Source organism: Macaca nemestrina, chromosome 14 (genome assembly GCF_043159975.1).
Source record: "Macaca nemestrina isolate mMacNem1 chromosome 14, mMacNem.hap1, whole genome shotgun sequence".
NCBI classification, from domain to species: domain Eukaryota; kingdom Metazoa; phylum Chordata; class Mammalia; order Primates; family Cercopithecidae; genus Macaca; species Macaca nemestrina.
Genome location: NC_092138.1, coordinates 54,233,415 through 54,246,423, shown reverse-complemented (window position 1 = coordinate 54,246,423; position 13,009 = coordinate 54,233,415). Strand labels below are relative to the sequence as shown.

The following is a 13,009-nucleotide window of genomic DNA, read 5'->3' as shown; positions in this document are numbered from 1 at the left end:
ATTTCTCTAGACTTGTCTAGTACTGTTCTGTTTTTTCATAAACCTCGATATGTACCTCTACCTTTACCATTAGCACATTGTGTTATCTGTCTACTGTTTACTCCATGAGTCTGAGATTTCCTTGTTATTTCTTTTATATGAGATATATGTATTCTTTCAATTACAATTCTACCTGTCTTATTAAGAAGCGACTTGCCTTTTTCTAGTCTTTCTAAGACTATCCAAAAGCCAATTTCTTTTTCTCTCATCCTAAAAACCTGACTGAAATTTCAGCTGGAAGGGTGAGACAATGATAAAAATGATAGATGGACCTCTAGGTCTGGGTTAAAGTAAGGTGCCATTGAATTATTCAGTAAAGTGGCAGAGGATACTCTTCGAACTGTTCAAGTAATGGTATGGATCATTGACTGGAAAATATCTATAATGCATATCTTTTCTTGAAGCACAGTTTGTTTTCATACCTTGCCACTTCTCTGCCAAGTTTTTTAGCCCCTTTAGTTTTCAACTTTAGTATCTAGAGTTAATTTAATCCTATTAGCTCACTTGCCTTCAGACCTCAGCATGTGAAAATCTTTTGGGAAATCCTCTAAAGATGAGATCATCTAGCCAAGAGAATAAAAAAAAATCTGAGCATAGAGATGCTAATTTAAACTATAAACCAAGAAATCTATATTTGCCTTGATATTTTTACTTATCAAATTCCAAGAGATAATTTTCTGTATTATCCCAGAAAGTCATTGTTGAGAGGCAGTAAAGTATATAGGATTTGGAATCAGACAAACATGAGCTTGAACCCTGAACTCATACTCTTAAATTATTCTTCCAGGGAAATTCTTTTACATCTCTCAGGCTCAGTTTCTTTCTGTAATGTAGAAATAACAATCTCCAAAGGATTGCTGTGCTCTGAAAATTTGTGACTATCTGAAGTGTTTAGCACAATATCTGTCACGTAGACGTGGTAGACATATAAGTAATGGTAATTCTTTTAACTTCCCTCACAACATTCCACTGTGATCACCCCATATCTTAGATATAAATTCTACCACAAAACCTGTAGATTGCCAGTGTTTCCTGGTTTCCAGGAGGTCACAGCCATACAGGCAACATGTTAGAAAAGAGGTAACCAGTGCTCTTAAGAGTCAGAAAAGCAACCTTAATTTATTCAAATAACATAGAATATTTTTATTCAAAGGGCCACTGAAGGAAGAACACGTTTATTTGGCCATCGTCCATGTAGGTGGCCTGAGAGGGCAGCCCATGATAATTATGTTCTTATGTTACATACTTTGTCAATATTTTAGAATGCACTTGTTAAAGGATCTGAACTTTATTGGATTCATCACTCTATATTCCTCAACTATTGTTTCTAGTATTTGACTCCACACACTCTATAAGAAGAATGCTATAAAAAGATTACAAATCACCAGGCACAGTGGCTCACACCTGTAATCCCAGCACTTTGAAAGGCCGAGGTGGGTGGATCACCTGAGGTTGGGAGTTCGAGACCAGCCTGACCAACATGGAGAAACCCCATCTCTACTAAAAATACAAAATTAGCCAGGCATGGTGACACATGCCTGTAGTCCCAGCTACTCAGGAGGCTGAGGCAGGAGAATCACTTGAACCTGGGAGCAGAGGTTGAGGTGAGCCATGATCATGCCATCGCTCGCTCTCCAGCCTGGGCAACAAGAGTGAAATTCCATCTCAAGAAAAAAAAAGAAAAGAAAAGAAAAGAAAGAAATATTACAAATCATGTATAGAGGAATCATCCTAGAGACAAATGTAACCTGAAATATAAGTTACTGTCTATTAAAATTACCAAATATTATTCTAGATAAATGCTCATTCCTTTATTCTCAATAATACTGCCACCAGTAGGGACTGGGACCTGCAAGCAACTCAATATTTTTGGCTTTTCTTGCCTCCAATGTGGAAGTAGACTTTGGGTTAAGCAATCTCTCAGGTTCTATAGGATCACTTCTACAACCCATCTCTGGTGATACACATCTCTGAAGGTCAGGAGGGGGTTTAAGAGTCTCATGAGGATGCAAGTCAGGGAGAGGGCTAAAGAAACACTTTTTTTCTGAGACATCTCCCTGCAAAGAACTCTGCTTGTATGAGCTCAAGGCTTATCTATCTCTTGGTGTTCTACACTTAGAACTCAGGTATCGGCTCCCCAGCTGGCAGTTCCCTCTCCTAGAATGAAGGATAAGAGTCAGTAAACAACTAAAGATCCTTAAGGAAATGAGATTGCCTGATAGTGGGATGGAGATGGGGGTGGGGGTTAAGTGGAGTCAGACTATCCAGGACAAGGCTCTCATTCCTGGATTTTTGAAGGAAAAGGAACTAAGTGAACTAGTTGCCAGGACAACCTGCTGTTGGGGAGCGGGGTTGAAGAAAGAAATGGGTGACCTGTGGTTATTCCTGCTCCTGCCCCTGTCAGCCTTCCATGGAGTCAAAGGCTGTTTAGAGTGTGACCCCAAATTTATAGAGGATGTTGGCTCCTTGCTGGCAAATCTGATACCCTCAGAAGTCCCTGGCCAAACTCAGCTGCTTGAATGGCAGATTAAGGAGATGATTAGTTTAAGCTTCAAGGTCTCCCACAGTGACAAGAGGCTTCGGGTGTTGGGTGAGGGAAGCTTGAGTTCCTGAGAGTCCAGGGGCTTAAATAGAGAAGGGAGGCAAGGAAGAGAACACCTGGGTCTACATAACTTGCTACATAGATATAATTATTCCCCTACATGTACCTTTACCCTTCCTCTCTAGCTGTTCAACAGGTTGTTAAGTTGAGAACATGGCTGAAGAATGAATTTTATAAACTGGGCAATGAAACATGGAAAGGTGAGGTACTGCTTCAATGTTAAAAGTCTGTATTGCTCAAGCAACCCTCAGAAAATTTGGCTGGAGAAAGCAAAGAACAAAACAGAATTAAGTTCTGAAGGGAAGAGCTACTTCTATTGTTTGATACCCCTTCCACTCCCTCTTAGGTGTCTTTATCTTTCAAGGCAAGCTTCTGGAGGTCCGCCAAAACCTGGAATCCAAACTGAAAGAATTACTAAAGAACTTCTCTGAAGTTGGTAATTAAAACTTTCTATATAACAGCACTGAAGTTATATGAAGGGAATAGAAAATGAGGGATAAGGGAAGAAATGCAAGTTCATAATAGAGTTATTTAGAATGGGTGGAGAGGCAACTGGAACTTAAAGGGTAAACAAAGACTACTTGGGTATAAATATGACAAACTGTAGCTGGTTTTAAACTCATTAGAACCTTCTGATTCTCTTCTAGCGTGTTCTGAAGATTGCAGTGAGTACAGTACATGTGATGCCTTGAGGTTTCAGCCCATATTTTCCCATCTCCTTTGCTCTATATGGCCCTATCTCTCCCACCTGTTACACTGGGAATCCAATTCCTAGAGCTGTGGTTACAAGGGGTAATGTCAATAATACCTGATAACAAAACCTAGCTCATGAAATCTCAGACACCCCACATATTTTGGAGGTACTAGGAGGCCTCCTAACATATGGTTTACAACCCATTGCCCCAGTATAAGCCAAGGCATCCTTTTCCCACTTTTTCCTAGAGATCTGACTTACAGATTTTGATCCACCAAGACCACACTTGGTGTATGACTAAGGAACTCTCGTGCCATGTCCTCTTTCTGATTATATTTCTTTTCCTCTTTATCAGTTGTGGTTGAAGGTCCCATACTTGATTGTTGGATGTGTCTTCGCATGACCAACAGGTGCTTCAAAGGAGAATATTGTGGAGGTAACAAAGATTGTGGTATGGAATTTTGAAGGGACAGGGATCAAGGAGAAGGGTTGTTCACTGATTTATTCAATACATACTTGTAGAGCATCTTCAATGGAGGTCATGATAGTGTTACAAAATGGAACTAGGGTGTTGGGTGAAATTTTGACCAGTATAAATAATTTGGCACTGAATCAATTGAAAGGCTGAGAAATGAAGAGGCTAGGCTTGGAATGAAGAAATTAGGCTGGGAAGAATTTTGCTGACAGTTATCAGCAACAGTTTTGTAGAACCTAGGAGACTAAAAGTAATAAAGGTCAAAATAACCATGGAAGAGTGATGAAGTAGTAAACAGGGCAAATTGAGGTTAAAAGAGTTTTCTATTCTGAGTAAATGTCCCAAGCTATTTCTCTTCTCCAAACTCACTTTCATATTTTCCTGTTTCTCCTTCCAGATGAGGATCCAAGGAAGGCTGAGAATCGAGAGATTGCTCTATTTCTCATATTGCTGGCAACAGTTGTAATACTGGGAAGTGCTGTGTTACTGTGAGTTTCCTCTCTCCAAATAAACACTGGGTCACATATTCCTTTTGCCAAGAGACTGCCCAAATTGCCTCTTTCCCCAAATGGAAATAAGGCAAAAGAAGTCATTTTAAATTCTGGGATACTGAAAGGAACAAAATGCAAAGTTTGATGGGATAATAGTTGGAACAAAAGGAAATGGAGAAGAATCCAGCAAAGGAAAATACATTGTATAATTGGCTTAAAGAATGGGGCTACTGATATTGAAGTTGGGATTATTTTCTTTTCCTACTCTAGATTCCATTTTTGCATCTTTCATCGGAGGAAAATGAAAGCAATACGAAGGTCACTAAAGGAATATTTGGAGAAGAAACTTGAAGAATTAATGGGGAATATAGATGAGGAGGAGGAGAAAGACTTTAGACTCAGAAAATAAACACATCAGCATGGACAAGAGGTCTTTCATGATTCTCTTAAGTGTTGACTCTAAGTACAAAACTAGGAGTTAAACCCTTTCTTGGTCATAAAGTCATAGTATTTTAAAACTGAAATAGAACTTAGAGTTTCTCTAGTGAAGATGCTTATTGATATCCCGAGATGATGGAAGTAATGAGAGAGCAAATGATTTGGCCAGAGTTGTACAGAAAGTAATGCTGGTATGTTGCAATGCATAGGAAAGATAATATGCTGAATAATAAACAATGCATCGTTAGTAACTCTCTTAATGGCTGTAACTAGGATAACTTTCACATTTGTAAGGCTGCTTTTTATTTTACTGTTTTGTTACTGTTTTCATATTTATCATTAGGTTCAAGGTGGACAGTTTTCCTTAACACACAACATTTAGTCTTCATCCTTACACACATACACACACACACACACACACACACACAGAAAAAAAAAAAGGCCCAAAGTATTAGTCCTGAGTAGCTGAGGTTTGCCCCAATTATTTCCCCCTGGATCTATGTTCCAAGGCCAAGCTGGATATGATAGTTTTTTAAATTATTTTTGGTTGTTTCCATTGAATACTTTTTTAGTATGTGTAGCACTCTAAATAGTGCTTTACATGTATTATCCATCTGAATTCTCACAACACCCCTATGGGTAACATTGCTATTATATCTGCTTTAGGGATGAATAAACAGAAGTATCTCTAACTCAAGGTCACACAGGTAACTAATCTAAGCTATGACAAACTCCACTCCTCTAGTGGCTGACCTCTGATCATCCAAACCATTTGATTGATATTGACAGCTATCAACATATAGCTATGGTACATTAATGGAGAGATAATTGTGGCTTTATTGTCTTTATACACTCTTCGTTACACAGTTAGAATGTGGCAAAGTCTGAAATAAAGTTGATGCCTGGTTAACTGTACAATTTGTGACCTTTTCACCCTATTTTGTTTCCTTTTATTCTGGAACTTATTTTAGAAGATAAAAACCATCATTTAGCAGCAAGAAATAGTTTTAAGAGTCCTGCTTCAGGGGTGGGTACAAGTATTTGTAAATCTTTCACACATAGATCTCTGAGTGCTTGCTTATAGTTGCTGTTATAATAATGAGATAAATGAGAATGCATTTGATGAGGACCTGAACCTAGATATCTCTCAAGTGCTAAATTTGAAATTCATGTAAAATTCCCAGATAAGAGTGTTGTCAGGCATCTACCATTTCCCAATGATTTAACATTCATCTCCTCAATTATCTTGTTGAGATGTATTAACTTCATTCACAGTCTTAATTATTGTCTTTAAATTTTTTTTTCATTACAACTATATGCAAATGGAACAACATACTTTCTAGATTTTAAGATATTTTTGTTCTGTGGATATTTATTTATACACTTTATTTTATTTTATTACTTTTTATACATACATTTTATTTCATATACTTAAGGTATTAACATATTGGCTTGTTGTTCCTTTTCCCTTCTGCTGCTACTCCACACTCATCACTCCTTTCTAGCAAATGTTGGATAACAATTTAGGATAGATCTTTCATGTTTTTTGTTAAAGCCTAAATAATTAAAAGTAAATATACATACACATGAACACATTTATGGATGATTTTTTTTTGCAATTAAAACAATTATAAACACCTTTTCACATGTTGATTTTCGTACTTGCATACTTTGTGGAAATCATTTAAGTGATATAACTCTAATTCACTATTTTGGTAGTTATATACAACACCATAGTGTGGGGGCACCATAATTATTCCAATATTCCTCTACTGATGGGAAATCTCTTAATGTTCCTTTTTATTACTGTGCATAATTCTGCAGTAAATACCTGTGTACATATATCTCTACTTACTAATACTTTTATTTATAAGAAATCATGTTACAGAATTGGGATATCAAAAGGAAAGTTATATGTACTTGAAATGAGATGACTGTGACAGAAATGATGTAATAATTTGCTTGTATAACAGTAATAACCAATTGTTCATGTTTGCCACATCCCCACCAGCAACAGGTAATACAGCTCTTTTAAATTTTGCAGTCTGATAAATACAATAATCAATTTACTTATATCCTCTAGTGTGTCAGCATCTTTACACAGGATTCAGTGCCATTTGAATTAGTGCCACAGTGAGTTACCTATTCATATACTCTGCTAATTTTAATCCGAGAATTTTTTTCTGCCAATTTAAAAGAGGTTCTTCCATAACATAAATATTAACTCTAGCATCTCTTTTGCAGATGCATTTTTCTCCAAAGCTATCATTTGCCAGTTGAATATTTAAGGCGTTATTTTATCTATCTATACATCTAACCACTCTGGGTCTTTTTACCCATATCACATATAAAATAAAAACCCATTTATTTTCACATATTCACTCTACAACCAACTACTTAATAAATTTGTTTTTTAATTTTATTTTAAAGTCTCTTGCATTTTATAGATATTCAGTCATACTTCAATCCAAAACAAACATTTTCTATTTTCTTTTCTATTAGTACCAGTCATTTTGCTTTTTTAATTCTAGTGTATTTGTAAGAATCTTAAGTCAGTCCTGAATAATAACATAGTTATTATTTCAGAAAGAATGAGAACTCTTTTTTTATTTTTTATTATTATTATACTTTAAGTTCTAGGGTACATGTGCATAACGTGCAGGTTTGTTACATATGTATACTTGTGTGCCATGTTGCTGTGCTGCACCCATCAACTCGACAGCACCCATCATCTCGTCATTTACATCAGGTATAACTCCCAATGCAATCCCTCCCCCCCCCATAATAGGCCCCAGTGTGTGATGTTCCCCTTCCCGAGTCCAAGTGATCTCATTGTTCACTTCCCACTCAATCATTATATAACTGTAAGTCTGTAAACAGCAAATGCAGATAAAGTTAAAACATTAAGTAACTCTTAAGCAAACTGTAAATTATTATATTGGGATTATTTCATAAAACCTGAAATTATATTAGAACACCCATTATAGTTACTTTTTTGAGGTTAAAAATTTCTAGCCCTATGGAGAAGAATTTTAATGTGCAAGTGTCTTTACGTAATATCACTGCCTTGAGATGGTCAAATCTTAAAATCCTTCATGAACTGGTTATATTTTATAATAAATTAGGTCAATCCTTATCAGTAATATGATTTCTTTGTCTTCTTGGTCTCCAAATATACAAAAGATTGTCCAGGAACCAGAAAAAGAAATACCTTAGATGATAAGAAAGCACCTAGGAAACTGTCACAAGGAAGAAAAATTTTCTCTTCCTCAAGCTTGCTTAGCTCTGTTAATAATCTCATTATCTCTTTTTGTGACATGCGATTTTATGTAAAAGAAACAGAAAGAGAAGCAAAATTGCCAAAATAAAACAAACCATATTAATATTATGATTAAATATTGATTATAAAATCAAACAAGCTTTGTGCCCAAAAGTTAGGGAGAAATAATTACATGCCTTAAGAAAAAGGAAACTAAAAGTAGATGAAGGATAAGGGAGTTTAGATAAAAGCAATAGATGTCAAGGTCTTCATCATACATACATGTACATGCATACATATGATACCTTTATTCTTTGTTATGAAATATTGGAGTGTGACTCTTTAGGGAAGAAAATATATGACATCCACAATTTCAAAAAGAAAAAGAGGGGAGAAATCCTATTGATTCAATAAAAACAAGAAAAAAACAAAAAATGGCAAAATGAAACGCAATAAGCATAATAAATATGTAAATGAAGTAAACATATCAATCAGAAAATCAACTATTAGATTGGATATTTTAAAATCTAATTATAGGCTACTCATAAGATAGCAACCTAAAACAACATGAGAAGCTAAATGTGAAATTAAAGAATATCTAGCAAAACTTATCCAAAATAAAGCAGGCGTTTATTGATATTAGCCAGAAGAGAATTTAAGCCAAAGAACACTAACAAGAATAATGTGATAATATAATACGAAATCATATGAGCCTAACAATATAGTCTTCTGATTTTAAAAAACGAAAAAGATTTTCACAACCATGATGGGAAAGTGTAGTCCTCTCATTTAGAATCTGATAAATCTAAGGAAAAAATGTTAATAAGACTATAATTTGTAGAACACAATGAACAACTTTAAATGACATGATGCATTGAACTCCATACTCAACTAGTAAATCGATTTTTCTTCTTTCTAGTGAAGAAGGAACATATATAAAAATTAACATGTATGGTTTGAAAGACACCAGCTGGTTTTCTCCTAACTACATCCCTTTCCTCTTGGACACATAGTTAAACTACATTTCTCAGTCATCCCTACTGTTCGATGGGCTGTGAAGCTGAATTCTGGCCAATGGAATGTGGGTGAAAGTGTATTAAATGTTTTCAGGAGCATCTAAATTTAAGGGACAATCCTCCAGCCTCTTTCTTCCCTGATTAATGGTGGGATGTCAATATACAGGAATAACTTAGAATCCTGAAGATGCTTCTTAGTTGGAGAATTTGATTTAGATTTCATGAGTGAAAAATATTTTTGATTAAGCTTCTGATATTTTTAGAACTAGCCTTAACTGATCTGATACATAGGCCAAAACGGAAATTTTAACAAATTCCAAAGAACTCATATTATAAAGAAAAATCATTCAGACCATGAGCAACAAAATTAAAACCACAAAGGATGTTGCCTTATTATATATATTGGAAACTGAAAAATTCTATCTGTAAATAATTCATGAATTAAAAACGAATCTATGAAGCAAATTATAAAATACCGCTACATAACAATAAAAATATTACCTATCAAATCTTGTGAAATGTGCTAACTAGGCATTTAACAATATAACATCCTAATCATATATATCAAAAAGATTTTAAAATATATACATATTTAAATACATATGTATATATGTATTGAACAGGGTATTTAAGCAGATAGAAGGGCTGGGCGCAAAGGCTCACATCTGTAATCCCAGCACTTTGGGAGGCCGAGGTGGGTGGATCACTCGTGGTCAGGAGTTCAAGACCAGCCTGATCAACACAGTGAAACCCTGTCTCTACTAAAAATACAAAAAAAAAAAATTAGCCGGGCGTGGTGGCGGTCGCCAGTAGTCCCAGCTACTAGGGAGGCTGAGGCAGGAAAATGGCATGAACCCAGGAGGCGGAGCTTGCAGTGAGCCAAGATAGTGCCACTGCACTCCAGCCTGGGCAACAGAACAAGACTCCGTCTCAAAAAAAAAAAAAAAAAAAAAAAAAAGTTGGGTGTGGTGGCACAAACCTGTAACCTCAGCTACTTGGGACACTGAGACTGGAGAATCGCTTGAACCCAGGCAGACGAGGTTGCAGTGAGCTGAGGTTATGCCATTGCTCTCCAACCTGGGCAACAAGAGCAAAACTCTGACCAAAAAAAAAAAAAAAAAAAAAAAAGCAGATACGAAAAGAACAAACTAAACTCAAAGAATATACAAAGAGGGAACATTAGATTATATCAAAAATTAAATATAAAGCCTAAAAAGATAACAAACACTGAATGCTAATAAAAAAGTTTTCATCCACACTGAACAAAATTTTTAAATAAAAGATATTTTTTATAAAATAGAAATTTAAAAGTAGCAAAACTTCAGATAGATTTGTTTTTATGTCTTAACAGACTCTTTTAAACTAAATTGCAAAAGTATTTAAAACTTGGATGAAAGGGCTATTTAAAATAAAAGTATAAATTACCAATATTGACATTGGAAGAAAAAAGAATCACCCCCAAAAAATGTCAATATTCTTTAAATAAATTTTAAAATGAGTCGGGCACAGTGGCTCACACCTGCAGTCCTAGCACTTTGGGAGGCTGAGATGGGAGGAATGCTTGAGCTCAGGAGTTCAAGACAAACCCAGGCAACATAGTGAGACCCCGTATCTACAAAATAAATAAATAATAATAATTTAAAAATTGTATGAACACAATTGAAAACAAATGCCATGCTTAGAGAAAAGCCCAGAGTAAAATAATACATGTTGACTGATTTTACCTTGATGGTGAAACTATGGTTTTCTTCCAGTTTAAGTCTTTTTTTTTTTGATTGTGTCCTTCAATAGGAAATACAGGAGGACAAGTAAGTTTCACAGAAAGGTTTCAAGTTCAGTTTTGAAATATTAAGTATGAATCCTGCTGGGATATTTAAAAAGATATGCCTTCAGTGTTTGGACTTACATACATTAACATAGCTAGTGAAACACATTTCAAAGGCACCAGGATATACTAAGCAGCAAAGCTGAAAATATGACTGAGATCACCTAGCTAGAGGCTGGTGAAGAAGAGATTCAGACCAAGGACAGAATACTAAAGATTATTACATTATGGTAAAATCAAAACTCTAAGTGGACTGTGAGGCAAATCCAGCAAGGATATTAATTATTAAGATATTTATAATATTAAGATACCCCTAATACCATAAAAACCCTAGAAGAAAACCTAGGTAATACCATTCAGGACATAGGCATGGGCAAGGACTTCATGTCTAAAACACCAAAAGCAATGGCAACAAAAGCCAATATTGACAAATGGGATCTAATTAAACTAAAGAGCTTCTGCACAGCAAAAGAAACTACCATCAGAGGGAACAGCAACCTACAGAATGGGAGAACATTTTTGCAATCTACTCATCTGACAAAGGGCTAATATCCAGAACCTACAAAGAACTCAAACAAATTTACAAGAAAAAAACAAACAGCCCCATCAAAAAGTGGGCAAAGGATATGAACAGACATTTCTCAAAAGAAGACATGCATACAGCCAACAGACACATGAAAAAATACTCATCATCACTGGCCATCAGAGAAATGCAAATCAAAACCACAATGAGATACCATCTCACACCAGTTAAAAAGGCAATCATTAAAAAGTCAGGAAACAACAGGTGCTGGAGAGGATGTGGAGAAATAGGAACACTTTTACACTGTTGGTGGGATTGTAAACTAGTTCAACCATTATGGAAAACAGTATGGCGATTCCTCAAGGATCTAGAACTAGAAGTACCATATGACCCAGCCATCCCATTACTGGGTATATACTCAAAGGATTATAAATCATGTTGCTATAAAGACACATGCACATGTATGTTCATTGTGGCACTATTCACAATAGCAAAGACTTGGAATCAACCCAAATGTCCATCAGTGACAGACTGGATTAAGAAAATGTGGCACATATACACCATGGAATACTATGCAGCCATAAAAAAGCATGAGTTTGTGTCCTTTGTAGGGACATGGATGCAGCTGGAAACCATCATTCTCAGCAAACTATCGCAAGAACAGAAAACCAAACACCGCATGTTCTCACTCATAGGTGGAAACTGAACAATGAGATCACTTGGACTCGGGAAGGGGAACATCACACACTGGGGCCTATTATGGGGAGGGGGCAGGGGGGAAGGATTGCATTGGGAGTTATACCTGATGTAAATGACGAGTTGATGGGTGCAGCACACCAACATGGCACAGGTATACATATGTAACAAACCTGCACATTGTGCACATGTACCCTAGAACTTAAAGTATAATAAAAAAAAAAGATACCCCCAATTCCAACCTATTCTATGCAAACTTATTCCTTTCAATGACTTTGAGATGATGCTGACTTTGAGTTAGAATAATGAGGAATTCCAATAAGCTTTGGACTACATGGTTTTTAAAAATGTTTCATTTCCATAAGTTTTGGGGAAATAGGTGGTATTTGGTTACATTAGTAAGTCCTTTAGTGGTGATTTGTCAGGTTTTGGTGTACCCATCACCCAAGCAGAATACACTAAACCCAATTTGTAGTCTTTTATCCCTCACACCCCTCCCACTCTTTACCCCAAGTTCCCAAAGTCCATTGTATCATTATTATGCCTTTGCATCCTTATAGCTTAGCTCAAACTTATGAGTGGAACATACAATGTTTGGTTTTTCTGTTCCAGAGTTACTTCACTTAGAATAATAAACTCAAGTTCCATCCAAGTTGTTATGAATGCCATTAATTCATTCCTTTTTATGGCTGAGCAGTGTCCCTTGATATATATATCACATTTTCTTTATCCACTCTGATGGGGATTTGTGCTGGTTTCATATTTTTGCAATTGTGAATTGTGCTGCTATAAATATGCATGTACAAGTATCTTTTTTGTATAATGACTTCTTTTCCTCTGGGTAGATACCCAGTAGTGGGATTCCTGGATCAAATTTTAGTTCTACTTTTAATTCTTTAAGGAATCTTCAGACTGTTTTCCATAGTGGTTGTACTAGTTTACATTCCCACC

At 35.8% G+C, this 13,009-nt stretch overlaps 1 protein-coding gene across 2 annotated transcripts; it reads left to right on the top strand.

The window, feature by feature from the left end:
- Positions 1-2,156: 2,156 nt before the first annotated feature.
- LOC105498393 (IZUMO family member 3) lies at positions 2,157-5,657 on the top strand. 2 transcript variants are annotated; one of them, XM_011770448.3, is made up of 7 exons: positions 2,157-2,629; positions 2,767-2,841; positions 2,988-3,077; positions 3,289-3,306; positions 3,691-3,771; positions 4,208-4,298; positions 4,572-5,657. In XM_011770448.3, exons 1-7 carry the CDS (start codon positions 2,245-2,247, stop codon positions 4,708-4,710), a joined length of 879 nt encoding a protein of 292 aa, XP_011768750.2. In that variant the 5' UTR covers positions 2,157-2,244; the 3' UTR covers positions 4,711-5,657. The 2 variants fall into 2 exon arrangements, with proteins under 2 accessions (XP_011768750.2, XP_011768751.1); XM_011770449.3 differs by lacking the exon at positions 3,289-3,306 and having other exon boundaries at positions 2,258-2,629.
- The last annotated feature ends 7,352 nt before the right edge of the window (positions 5,658-13,009 follow it).